This window comes from Dunckerocampus dactyliophorus, chromosome 19 (assembly GCF_027744805.1).
Source record: "Dunckerocampus dactyliophorus isolate RoL2022-P2 chromosome 19, RoL_Ddac_1.1, whole genome shotgun sequence".
Classification (NCBI taxonomy): Eukaryota; Metazoa; Chordata; class Actinopteri; order Syngnathiformes; family Syngnathidae; genus Dunckerocampus; species Dunckerocampus dactyliophorus.
Window position 1 is genome coordinate 2,882,754 of NC_072837.1, and position 13,993 is coordinate 2,896,746.

The 13,993-nt window shown below is 40.8% G+C and overlaps 1 protein-coding gene across 1 annotated transcript in view; it reads left to right on the top strand.

Annotated features, from left to right (window-relative positions):
• The window catches only part of mettl24 (methyltransferase like 24), an 18,270-nt gene continuing 4,277 nt past the window's right edge, over positions 1–13,993 (top strand). The window contains exons 1-3 of the mRNA XM_054762618.1: positions 1–438; positions 10,204–10,302; positions 10,605–10,720. Of these exons, the coding sequence (XP_054618593.1) occupies positions 172–438; positions 10,204–10,302; positions 10,605–10,720 (482 nt within the window). The 5' untranslated portion in view covers positions 1–171. The remainder of the gene's footprint in view (positions 439–10,203; positions 10,303–10,604; positions 10,721–13,993) is intronic.

Consider the following 13,993-nt stretch of genomic DNA (forward strand, 5'->3'; position numbering starts at 1 on the left):
AGTGTTTGGAGGGAGTTCCCCAAACGTTCAAAAAGGCGCACACACACGCTGCACAAGAGTGTGTGGATGCCTTTGACACTGTGTTCCATGACCTTGAGGTCACAAGGAAGGAAGGAAAGGAAGGACAGACGAATGGCACACAAGGAAGTGAGCCAGTCCTCCTGAGCGGACATGGGCCTGCTGCTGCGTTTGACCTTCCTGCTAACTATTGTGTGTGTGAGCGTCCATGTTTACCTGGAGACAGCTTGGCAGTCGGCACCTGCTCACCGGCCTTCGGGGGCTACCACCTGGCCCACTCACACCTGGACCCAACAAGGCGTGACCAAGAGGGTTCCTGCAGAGCCCAGAGGAAGCAATGATGGGATTGCGCTGAAGCCACACGACAGGATGATGATGATGAGGCGGGATGAAGGCTTGCGTCTGCAACGGCAAAGAAAGGTACAAGACTCAATTCACTTCTTTCCTTCTTGACTGCAGCCATTAAGAAAGTACTACTACAGTAGGTACTATTTCAGTCTCACTTTACAATAAGGTACACAAAAACACAGTAGTTACTGAGGAACTAATGAAGAACTAATGAGGAACTCATGAGGAGAGTAGTTACGGAGGAACTAAGGCACATACATTTAGAGTAGTTACTGAGGAACCAATGAAGAACAAATGAGGAACTAATGACTAAGGCACATACTGTACATTTAGATTAGTTACTGAGGAACTAATGAAGAACTAATGAGGAACTAATGACTAAGGCACATACATTTAGAGTAGTTACTGAGGAACTAATGAAGAACTAATGAGGAACTAATGACTAAGGCACATACATTTAGAGTAGTTACTGAGGAACTAATGAAGAACAAATGAGGAACTCATGAGGAGAGTAGTTACTGAGGAACTAAGGCACATACATTTAGAGTAGTTACTGAGGAACCAATGAAGAACAAATGAGGAACTAATGACTAAGGCACATACATTTAGAGTAGTTACTGAGGAACTATCGAAGAACAAATGAGGAACTAATGACTAGGGCACATACATTTAGAGTAGTTACTGAGGAACTAACGAAGAACAAATGAGGAACTCATGAGGAGAGTAGTTACTGAGGAACTAAGGCACATACATTTAGAGTAGTTACTGAGGAACTAATGAAGAACAAATGAGGAACTAATGACTAAGGCACATACATTTAGAGTAGTTACTGAGGAACTAATGAAGAACAAATGAGGAACTAATGACTAAGGCACATACATTTAGAGTAGTTACTGGGGAACTAATGAAGAACAAATGAGGAACTAATGACTAAGGCACATACATTTAGAGTAGTTACTGAGGAACTAATGAAGAACTAATGAGGAACTAATGTACAATTGTACAATTTTTCTCTCATGGTCATGGCTGACTTCATGACTTCTAGCAGTGTTAAGGTAATGTAGTGTAAGGTAATGTCGCAATGTGTTGTGTCATTAGTGTTGCCTAGTGACCAGAATCCTACATATCACTTGGATTTCAATATGTTTTGAGACCTTAGTCTAAAAACAACGATCAGTAATTAATTTCTTTAAAAGTGTGACATAGCAAGGAGGTGATGATTGAACCATGATATTGTGAGGGACGACTGTATGGTGGCTTTATCTATTATTATTATGTCATGACTTTATTCTCCTAATATTTTGTTTTTATCTTGTGAAATTACAGGTGTTTTTTCCATTTTTGTTTTTTTTTTACTTTTCTTGCTTAAGAAGCCCCAACCTGTCTTTTAACCTCCACTTGTCCATCTTTATTTTGTTCCCTTTAGCAGCCCATTTCCTTTTCGTCTTTCTCCTTGTGTGCTGCTCAGTCTTTAATGACTTAAAGCGACCAGAAAAGAAAAAGAGAAAGAAAGGAGTGTTTTTTAAAACGAGATGCAAATCACTGCAGGGCCTCCGTGACAAGACCACCGCCATCAATATTACATTGCAGCGTATGCTCACACTCCCAAAGTGTGTCTTCTAAGATGCCCTGGAGGAGGCCCGCTGACATTTTCCTCACATTCAGCTGCCATTTAACACCCGTGCTTGCCGTCTTTCTACCAACACTTCTTCTTCTCACTCTTCTCCCTCAAGGCTCAAGCATGGGTTTTGTTTCTGCTGTCATGTTGTCTTCTTCGTGTGCTAATTCCCTCTCTCGGCTGTCAGCATCCTTCTTAAACCACACACCATTCTTACCCTAAGATAACCCACAGAATATTGCGGCACATTCCCATGCATGGCTCCAACCGACACATTAGGAACCATTAACCCACTGTTGTTTTTACACGACATGCAATTTCCTACATCCAACTCCATCATGTTCAAATATCTATTAAAAGATCCTGGGCCGACAAACTTCATTTAGTGAATTTGTAAGCATGTGAAATGCCAATCGCAGGAAATGCTGATCTTGCTAAAAGGAAATGACCACTTAGAGAAGATCACCAGATAGCATTTCCTACTGAAGCAGTAAACAAAAAGTGATATTGGTGTTTTCAAAACACATTTGAAAATACTATTAATTAGGGGTGTCAGAAATAGCACCTTAACTAATTCATTTAATTGATTACATTAATTTTTTAGCACACATACTTACCATGGCAAACCGCGCCTCTCTGTTATGGCGACAGACGGCGGCACAGTGTAGCTCCCCAAGGAGTCACACAGAGTCTGCCGCTCTATTATAACTTTATTCTGACCTGAACACACCAACAGCAGTCCAATTCCAACACCATATATGTAGCACCAGCTCACAAACACGTCTCTAGTCCGTTCAGCCCCGGAACCACACTTCCTCATTGTCACTCCACTACCGCGAGGTGCATTCAGTGACACTCCGAACATCACAATAACCATTTCATTATGCGTATATGTGTGGTATAAACAAAAAGAAAGACAAAGAAAAACAATAAATGGATATTCTTATCACTTTGCAACTCTTTATGCGGAAGTAAAATTTGCTGCATTTAAGTATGCTCGGAAATCCCAGAAAATAAACTCAAAACACGGGAATTCAAATTTAGTTACATGGTGACTTTGAATGCAACCCCTCATTGCTCATAACGCCGTTAAAGTGTGATTCAAATGTTCTGCTACTATTAAAGAAGCCAGTGTTGGGTAAATAGATTGCCAGACATGTGTGCTATCTTTTAGGTTGATTTCAATTTTCTGTTAATTTGGAGCAAATATATTGGACTAATATATTATATTCCTGTTCTGTCTTTTATCGTTCTTTCAATAAAAAAAGAGCAAAAATGGGCATAGTTCGGAAATAGTTGCAAATGGTGATTAATCATGATTAATTAATTTTAAAACTGATTAAAATCTGATTAAAATGTTTATTTGGCACCCCTACTAATAACATAAGCATGTGTATAATGTGGAAAGAGAACGCGTCCTACAAAGAACCCTATGATGAAGTTTAGTATAAAACGACACAAATCCGCAATCCGCCACAATAACGTCCAATCAGTTTCAAGGCCCCCTGCAGAATGCGTAGCGCAGAAAACCCAGTGACCTCGGCCCACGTCTTGGAGAACACAAAAGACCCCGTCTGAAACGTGGCAAAGCAGCAGAGGGGTGAACTTGTCTAATCCCAAAGGTGTGACTGGACTCAATTCTCAGGCACCTTTAACCTCCAGCTGGAGGAGAGAAATGGGGCGGGGGTTATAAGAGGCAACAGCCTGGAAGGAGACCTGTCATCTGTGTCACACTCGCCTCCATCACCATTTTATACACGTGCATCGATTGAAATAGATTGCAAACTGCTCTACATTACATACAAAAAAGGGAACTATGGCAACAGTTGTTGAGGCTATACTCCCTGGATAACAGTAATAAATAAAATAATAAAGAATTGTTACTTATTAACATTATTTATCATCATTTTTAAAATATAAAATATATAAATATTGTTTTATGATTATAACAACATAATTACCATTATTATCATTCACTTTCATTAAAGTGACTGTGATAATATCTCTTTTCCACTAATTACAATAAAATATTTATTATTATTATTATTGTTGTTACTATTATCTCAAGGGAAATTCATTTTCACTCTGCTGCATCCTACTAAAATCTATAAAAAATAATATTTCTTAAAATAATAATTACAATTAATTCTTCATTTAAAAATATTATTTTTCTCATTTATTTATTTAGTTATTATTTTCTTAATATTTCTCCTCTCTTCGAACTTGATTTGTCTACTTATGGGAACTAATAGGAGAAATAATAAGAAAGTGTCCGGGACTGATCTGAGAATACTGGTCCATATGATGTGGGAAGAGTAATCAGCTTGCAGCTGTTAGATCTGAGCACTTTGGGAAAAAAGCGGCTCTGCACTGTGGAAAATCTACAGTTGGGTATATTAAAAAAAAAAGGGCTGAGCATGTTAACAAACATGAAGCACTCCAGCCCTGAAAGTCCCTGCATTTTTCACCCATATCTCCGCTCTGAGCCGGCCTCACACACCGACCGCACATGTAAACAAGTCGACACAAGTGCACAGCTCGCCTCGCTCAGAGTTTCAGAGTGAAGTCCGACATCTTACCAAAGAAAACAGGCCAGTCTGGATTACGTGCCAAGGAGGCAGAAAGAGGTAGCTTTTAGGTAATCAATCACCCCCCCTCGGTACAGTTACACTTTTCGCTCAGTACTTTAAATCCAACGTGCATGTCAGCCACCAAACAAATGAGAACCAGAAGCTGCTCGCTTTGTTTCACGGCTGAACAAAAGGCGGCCTGTTGCACGAGACAAAGACAAAAAAGTCAGTGTGGAACAGTCCGGAGAGAGTCTTGATCGCACAATTCCCCCCTCACACGTCAACATCTTGTCTGGAAACATTCCACCAAATTCCCAACACACTCCCCCTCAACTTGGCTGAATGGGTGCATTGACCTTTGAAATGGAAGTGGTGGCTTCCATCTTCTCGGCTCACATCAAGTGTGCACCCGGTTGATGGAGGTTGCGCAAACCGAGGTCTACTTTTATTATGTGAGGACGTTGAAGCCTACTTCTCGGTGTGTTTATGAACAGATCATGTTCATTACATGTTTATCCTGACCCCATTTCAGGAAGGCTAAATCCAAAAGGCACTGCTGATGGTCCGGGGCTGCATGAGTGCTGCACTGGGGCGCTGTGGTTTTTGGCGGGAAACATGAATTCCAACATGCAGTGTGACACTGTGAAGCAGAACATGAAGCCCTCCCTTGGGAAATTGAGCCGCATACAAGCTGTATGCTGACTGTAGTCGTCCCTCGTTTATCGCGGTTAATTGGTGCCAGGCTCAACCGCGACAAGTTAATTTCCACAAAGTAGGATTCAATAGTAATAAACTGAATATTTTTGTAGTTACAGCATAGAAAGCCTGTTTATGACTTTCTAAATATGGTTACTACTATTATTAGAGCCATGTAGACATGAAATAACACCCCTATAGTCACCTTTACACTCCTACCATTCTTTGTTTACACCACATTGGCAACACGGGAGCACAGCAGGGACATAAGAGACAGCCGCCATTCATAGCATATAGCAAGTTACTGAGCTAACTAGTTAGCCTACAATTTATTAGTTCCAAATTTAAGAAAGTGTTTGAAACATAGTCTGGAAGAAGGACAAAGTAAGAAGCCAAAAATGTACCACTTCCACACGGAATGGAAGGAGAACATGTCGGAAATGCCATGGCTGACTCCATGCAGGGTTAAGGTAATGTAATGTAAGGTAATGTCTCATCAATGTAACATTACTGACGCCTAGTGACCAGAATACTACACATGACTTGTCTTTCAATATTTTTGACTAATAATAGGTCATAGTCAACCCCGAAGGAGCGATCATTTATTAGTTAATTCATTTTTGAAAAACCACGACAGAGCAAGGGAGCGATGTTCGAACCGTCATGTAGTGGGCGACGACTGTACTCTAAAGTATATCCAAATTTTGCCCATTAGGATATAATAAAATACTTGCTGACATGTGAGGTAGTGACTGCAGTAATAATCTCAAATGGAATTCCATCGAATGGTTGGCTATTTGATGTTTTTCTTCTCAGGGAATATTTGCCATATGGGGCTCAGTGTGCTCCTGTTGCTCTTCCCAAAGAGACATCACACAGCTCTTGGGATGGCGTCCAAATGAAGGCAAGCGCGCACTTGCCTCGACAGGCACTGCGGCGCGTTTTCATGTTTTAACACGCCGCCCCCCCCCGCTAAGAGTGCAACCCATCTGTCAGCGTCCTGATATAATCTCAACATGATCAAATCAAACAACCTGGCTTGAGCTGTGACAAGGTACACGGAGGCTGTCTGTGCGGATTTCTATGATCTGCAAACTGTTTTTGCTGTAACTTTAAACAGAAAACATTCCTTGATTCTGTTTGGATGATCTGACAATTTGTTCTCAAGGTGCCTCAGCCTGGATCAGCTTTAACTGACAACACGTGGGCACATGTCACCTTCCGTCCTCACTCCTCAGAATCACTTTGGGCTAAAATCCTCTGCCTTTATTAAAACGGATCAACGTAATCCTTCCCATAAGTCTGTGATATATCTTTAAGTAAGGGTTCACTGATGGAACTGAATGAAGCAACCAGCAGTGGTGCTGTTGACTCAGTCGCTACTACAGGGGTGTCCAAAGTGCGGCCCGGGGGCCATTTGTGGTCCGCGGCACATTATAAAAATATTATATAACAAGAAAACTAAAAAACCCAGGAAAATTGGAAAAATTGATTAAAAATTCAGTCAAAATATTCAGATAAAAGAATTGTATTCCAATGAGAAAAGGTCGTAATAATATGAGGAAAAGTAATATCATTTTAGTATCACAAAGTTGAAATAGTATAGAAAAAAAGATGAAAGTAACAGTATGAGAAACAAAACCTCAAATAAATGGTACTATTTGAAAATTGGGTTGCGGATAAAGGTATAATATTATGAGAATTAAGTCGAAATATTATGGGAATGACGAGAAGAACATTTACAATTCAAAAGAAAGGTAAAAAAAGGAAAATGAAATGGGAAAAATGTCTGTAATTTTTAGAAGTATAAAGTCAAATTATCAAGAAAAAAAATTGTAGTCTAACAAGAAAAGAAGTTGCAATTTTAGGAGCATTAACGAGTAATATTATGAGGAAAAATAATGTCATTTTAGGAGTATAGAGTTTAAATTTTAAAGACAAAATATGTTATTCCTAAAAAGCCGTAATGTTATAAAAAACAAACCAAACAAAATGAAGCTGTAATATTTGAAAAATTAGGTTGGGGGAAAAAGTATAGTATATTCAAATATTATGGGAATATAGTCATAACACTATTACAAAAAGAAATAGAGAATATTATTTAAGAAGAACATTGCAATATCTGGGGGAAAAATGTGGAAAAAGCAAAGAACAAAGATGATACTAACAAAAGGCAGAGCAAATCTGTTTAGCATGTAAGGGCATTTAGAGCAACAATATTATCTGCCACAATGGCTGGACAAGACAATGAACAAACAAATAGAAATAAAAAAGGTAATTGTTTATGTCAGTATTTCGCCTGTATTTATAAGCATATGATGTCTTTTAATGTCATTTCATGAAGCGTGTTCAAAATCAACTGTTCATTTGAAGAATATTATGCAGTACGGGTGGCTTACAGCTTTAAGCCAGCTTGTCAGTATGGTTTGACGACCGTACTGCGGTTGTCTGTGTATTTTTTCAGCGACAAAAGTGCCACATATTCCTTTCACTTGCGTCCAGTGTTTTGGCAGGCTGTCCTCTCTTGTTTTGTCCAATCATCTCTCATTCATCCATGCATCCATCTTCTCCCGTGGGGATTATTCATGCATGGCCTGGCTGCTCACACTCAGGCGTTTAAGTTACTTACAGCAAAAATGGCACAAGCATTAGGACTTTTAGTTGGCATTAGTGCCTACTTATGATTAAGGATGAGTTATTAGTGATTAAAGACCACCCCCGCTCAATGTCTCTTTTGTTTTATCCAGTCATCTCTTGTTCAACCATCCATCCGTCTTCCCCTGGGGGGGTTACTCGTGCATGGCCTGAATGCTCACACACGCCCTTGGCTGAGAGGCACACATCCACCAACATGCCCGGCTTCATTCGCCCGTGCACAAAAATCCCAAAACACATCAACAAGAGGTTTTGTTGTGTTTGTTATGAACACTGCTCCCCCTCTGCCCTCAGACAGGGGTGGTAATGACTTGTTGCTGCCTGGCTCAACCTTGAGTCATGATGCTAAGCTCACTGATTTGTTCACATTTTGAGAATATCTTCTCTAATAAGAAACAAATATAATATTGTATTCCGGGGACAAACTCCTGAGTCACGATAAAACATGAAGTTATATTTTAACTGGTGCTAACATTAGTGCGGACATTCCCTTTAACGCCGCTATTTTTTTTGACATGCAATTAACAATTGGGGTTAAAACAATTGGCCCCTCGGCCCACACCGTAGTTTGAGCAAACACAGCGGTGTTGCAGTTAATGTTGAGCCACACGCGGGAACAAATATTGAGCAGAAATGGACAAAGAAGAGGGTATTTTCAATGGTAAGCTTAGCTTCAAAGCCCTGGCAGATGGCTCTCTCGACATGTTGTTTGTATCCAATGTGGCTGTGAGTTGAATTCTCACCGGAGCACGTCGAGTCTCAAATGCCACTTGCTGGACTCAGATGGAGTTAACTGAAGAAGCTCGTGCTTGAACTGCTGTGTTTGTCAACATGACTGAATAAAACGTGCATTTTACAAGACCCGTGGTGTCATACTTCCAGGCTGCTGAAGAAAAGTGTAATAAAGTGTGTTTAAAAGAGTGTTTGTGTGTGTATGTCTCTGTAAAAGAGTGTTTGGAAGTGAAATATAAGCTATAGCTTGACTGCACTATACTGTAGTTTATGGGCGCAGTCCTACAAGTACTTGTAGTTCTGTAAACTACTGACTGTTCTTGGACACTCTTAGTTGGTGGGTGTTTTTGCAAAGCTTTATTATTATTATTATTTGCTCGAAGAGAATGATGTTTGAGTGATGGACAGTTTACCTTACCAACGTCTACTTGTTGGACATTGTGTGTGTTTTTTATACAGGTCCATTTTGTTTAATAAACAAAAAGGTGCATAAAGCAAAGATATTGTTCAGTCTTATGTTGATAGGTGTATTAAAAACATTAAAATGATCTTTCAAAGCTACACTTATTATGGGTCAAAACTTCTTTCCAGCTGCGATTAATCGATTAAGCGATTAAACTATGGATAAAATGCGATAAATCACAATTAAATATTTTAACCGATTGACAGTCCTAATTTTAACATGTACAAGTGTAAAAATAAGTTAACAGTAAGATGGAAAACTACTAACTAACTTAACTTTGATGACAAAAGCTATAAACCAACAAAAAGCCAACAACAAAACAGTGTACGCTGACTTAGATGCAAGTGAAAAAGCGTACGGGGACACGGGATTCTTGCTGCTTTGAATGAGAGTCAACTTCGCACCACTTCCTGTGTTGATACTTCTCTTTACACACCTTGTTGAGACCGCTCCTTATTTTGGAATAATACAACAAAAAAAGACAAAGAAGAAGCACCTTTTCCATGTCAGTGGTTTGAACTCCCAAGTTTTATCCGTTTCTGGAAGACTTCAGAGCTTCAAATCTGTTCATTTGATGCCACAAAACACCAAGATAATGACTTTAGATCAACCCCAATCTATCCCTTCAAACGGATCATGCCGCCAACTTCCCGGCGAGTGAGTCCATTGCCCTCTGAGCAGTCGTCATGCTCCAACCTGCACTGAGCACAGACAGCCATGCTTTACTATGCTGGAAGTACATGAAAAGGTCAGCTCACACATCAGGAAAAAGGTAGCAGGATGAATAATGTCTACCTGCCTTCCTCCTTTATGTAAATAACAAACTCCCAGAACAGCACTCAACTCTGGAGCTGGAAATGACTACAGCCTTTGCGCTCGCTGTGTAATCTCGTCTAAAGCAATTAAAACTGTGCATATATTTTGCAGGGTATCCTTTTCGGGTCTCTCGTGTAATAAGAAATCAGACAATAAATCAGAGCGAAGGCATAAACTGCATACAGAACAAAAACAAATTTACGCAGACACTTCGCTGGTCCTTGTACTGGATTTCTTTCATCGTTCTCTTGTTGTGTTAATGATCGACTGTTTTTCTGTGTGTGCAGGCGCCTCGGTGGCACATCGCCCTGCAGCCTTGGGCCAGTCACACTCACTCTCTGGAGGATGAAGCAAAAAGGTTTCTCGACTACATTACAACGCCACAAGTGAGTGACAGCTATGTATCTATTGAAACCAGATGCACAACTGACTTAGGTACTCACCCCAATTGGCTCCAGCTCCAAGGTCCAGCTGTGCCTTTTGCATGAAAACCACCAAGCAAAAAACTGCGTTGCACCGCAATGAATCAAAGTCTGTCAAATGTATTGCACTGCATCGTAATGGATATCGCTATCATACATAAACATCGCACACATAGGACACACAATCATAGAGACAGCCATTTCAGAAGCTCGTGTGCTACGTGTTGAACCAAAATGTTAATCATGGTTGGTGTGCATGTGTCCAGCTGTCCTGTGAAAGTCCTCATGTGGGCCCGGGTAGAGGCTGGGCCGTATGTCTGGACCCAAAGTACAGCCTGACTCACAGGATGCAACACAAACACTGCAGGGTCTACTCTTTTGGGTGAGTACAGGAACACACATCAATGCATCAGGCAAAGACTAGGGATGAGAACTGCAGAGGAGCTTGCAATATGGCATGGTATCACAATACCTACTGGCAATATCAATATTCGTGTCCATTTTTGATACTCTTTATTTTAACACTGGACAGAAACAATATTGATAGTTGATACCAGTCCACCAGTCAGTAACTGTAATCATACCAATATTTGATACCGCATCTCTGCATCTCATTTGAGTGACAATACCGACAAGAACAATATTGATTTAAAGCAAAACTGCACTTTTTTAAAATCTTGCCCATCATCCACAATCATTAAGTGAGACATGAACACACGTCTTTCTCTTTTCTTCTGTGTTGTAAAGATATAAAAAGAGGTAAAAAGAGGCAGGTAATTAATGCACATAGTGGGACACACCTAATCCGCAGAGAAAGCCTGCTATTAAAAGGCCTCCAACAGGGTTTTATGGTTTATATACATGTAATAACAGGTACATTCATGATAACATGGAATACTGAACGCATTTTGCCGTACTTTGGTCATTTTAAGCATTACCAGAACATCCTTCCTGGGCGCATTGATTTCACATAGCAACATGGAAAGGAACGCTACACCTAGCCTTAACTTTTCCAAACTCAAAAACAAAAACGCAGCAGCAGTGGCGGCAGCTCCGATATGTAGCATTACTTTTCAGTAGTGGCCTGAGGCGTTGTGAGCGTGGTGCTGAGTGAAGTGTGGTGAAGCTAGTCACTAGCCGGTGTGGTGTGGCAAGGTGTCACTACGCCTTTAAAGTAGTTCTTCGGCTTAATTATGTTAATAACAATAATAACAATGCCGCTGTAGCTTGGTTAACATGCATGTCACATTATGCAAATGGAGCAGAAGGCTTTATAGGCTGCCTCTTTTTAGCTGTTTTTATATCTTTAGAATACACAGAAAAGAGAAAGATGTGTGTTCATGTGTCGCATCAGGGTTGTGGATGATGGGCAAAATTCCCCCCAAAAAGTGCAGTTTTCTTTTAACACCTGACCATGTCAGCAATCATATCAATATTTGACACCATGTCCTCAGACGGCAACAAGATTGATATAACAAACACTGATATATCATCAGACCGTGACAGTAACAGTACTGGTTAATCACACAGTGACAATATCGACAGTTGATACCAGATTATGGGCCAGCACACAATATCAATGTTTAATAACTGTGCATCGATGTATTAATGTAAGACATAACAATACGCATTATATTCCCCAAACCACATCCCCACTATCACTACTTAATGTTGTTGAAAAGTCATAAAATGGACATTTTGTCCACAAGAGTAGTAAATATTTCACGCCTTGAATGATCAGTGAGTTATATGCACATGTGCTTTTAGTAACAAGCTGTCATGTCCTGTAAATCAGGCTGTAATAGTACATCAAGTCTTCAAATGCAGCTGTTCTCGCGTCAGCCATGATTCAAACTTTCTCGTATAATGGCTTTCTCTGCAAGTCTCACATCCTCGTCTTTGTTTTTCATGTCAGAGACTAATTGGTCACCGAGGGCCATACTCACGCTGCATCTATCTTGCGTCTCTAATGCTTCATTTGTTGAGCGACACTGTAATTAAAAGTAGCATAATCCTCTGCATTCGCTTTACTCGAGCAACTTGGATCAAATCCCGGCAGAATTCGGTAGTGTTTCATCACCATTAAGATGGTTAAGTCAATGCGTCTCTGTTGGTTGTAAGGCTGACGCTACCCTGCTGGGCCTCTGCTGAGGGCTCAGGGCCACAGGGATTTGTGTTGGGGAGAACAGGGAGCTTATTAGTGTGAGGTGTTGAGGGACTGCCGAGCACAGGTGTGCTGGAATCAAGTCAGGGAATGCATGGATACGGATGAGGGACTTCTTCTGACTATCGGCACCATATGGACAACCAGGAGGAGTTTTTATGATATCCTATTCCAAATCCATAAACACTCTTCTGGATGTGGGTCTGTGGGGGACTTTTGTAATCCCATTCCTCCAGAATGTAGCGGGGACTGCACTTGACAGAAGGCCAAACTGAACTGAGGTCTTGCGAGATATGTTACGATAAAGCGTGAAAGTTATTCGTGCTGTAGATTTTTATATGTAGAGACGTATTCTTCAAATTCTGAATTGTTTGGGGGCCGCACGGTGCCCTAGTGGTTGGCAAGCGAACCATTCAACTGCATGGTAAGAAGAAGTATTCCACTCGTGAAGACCTTACAGCAAAATCATCAATAAAAGACACACTATAATATGGTTTTGCTTACTTAGATACCATCCATCCATTCATCTTCTCCCGCTTATCTGAGGTTGGGTCGCGGGGGCAGCAGCCTAAGCAGGGAAGCAGCCTAAGCAGGGAAGCCAGGACTTCCCTTCCCTCTCCCAGGCTACTTCGTCCAGCTCCTCCCGGCGGATCTCGAGGCCTTCCAAGGCCAGTTAAGAGACACAGTGTCTCCAACGTTTCCCCAAGGCCTCCTACCTCCCCAGGGAGGCGTCCGACCAGATGCCTGAGCCACCTCATCTGGCTCCACTCAGTGCGGATGAGCAGTGGTTGTACTTCAAGCTTCTCCCAGATGACAGTGCTTCTCACCTTATCTCAAAACTCATTTCGGCCGCTTGCACCCGTAATCTTGTTCTTTCGGTCACTACACAAAGCTCATGAACATAGGTGAGGGTAACAACGTAGATCGACCGGTAAATCGATAGTGACAGCTTTGCCTTTGGGTCATACCGTTCTTAGATACATGACCATTGATACAAACATATTGTTCTCTGTTACTAAGATCATCACTAAACCATCTCCTCACAAGGCAGTAGAAACGTTGCCTATAAGTTGCAAAGGAGCCATATACAGAATGTTGAGTGTTTTTTGCAAAAACCATACTGGTGTTTGTGCAAAACGTCATTGCCATTGAAGTGTTAGTATATACTAACTTTTCCAGAACTTTGGAGAAAGACGGTAGGATAGAAATCAGTCAATAATTGTTAAAGGCACTGGGTTCTCCTTTGCTATTTTAAGATCACTCGAGACTACCCCAGTTTTTGGTGACACTGCAAAAACATGTGTTAGAGGTTTGCTCATGAAAGGAACTACTGCCTTTATCAGCTTAGCCTTAATTTTGTCGAGAACCGCTGCTGAATTATTACGATTGTTTATGATGTCAATCACTTCACTCGCTGTGGGAGCTTCGAAATTTTGCCGGGCAGCAATAATACTGTATTATCAATATGGCAGTTTTTTGATAGTGAGATTT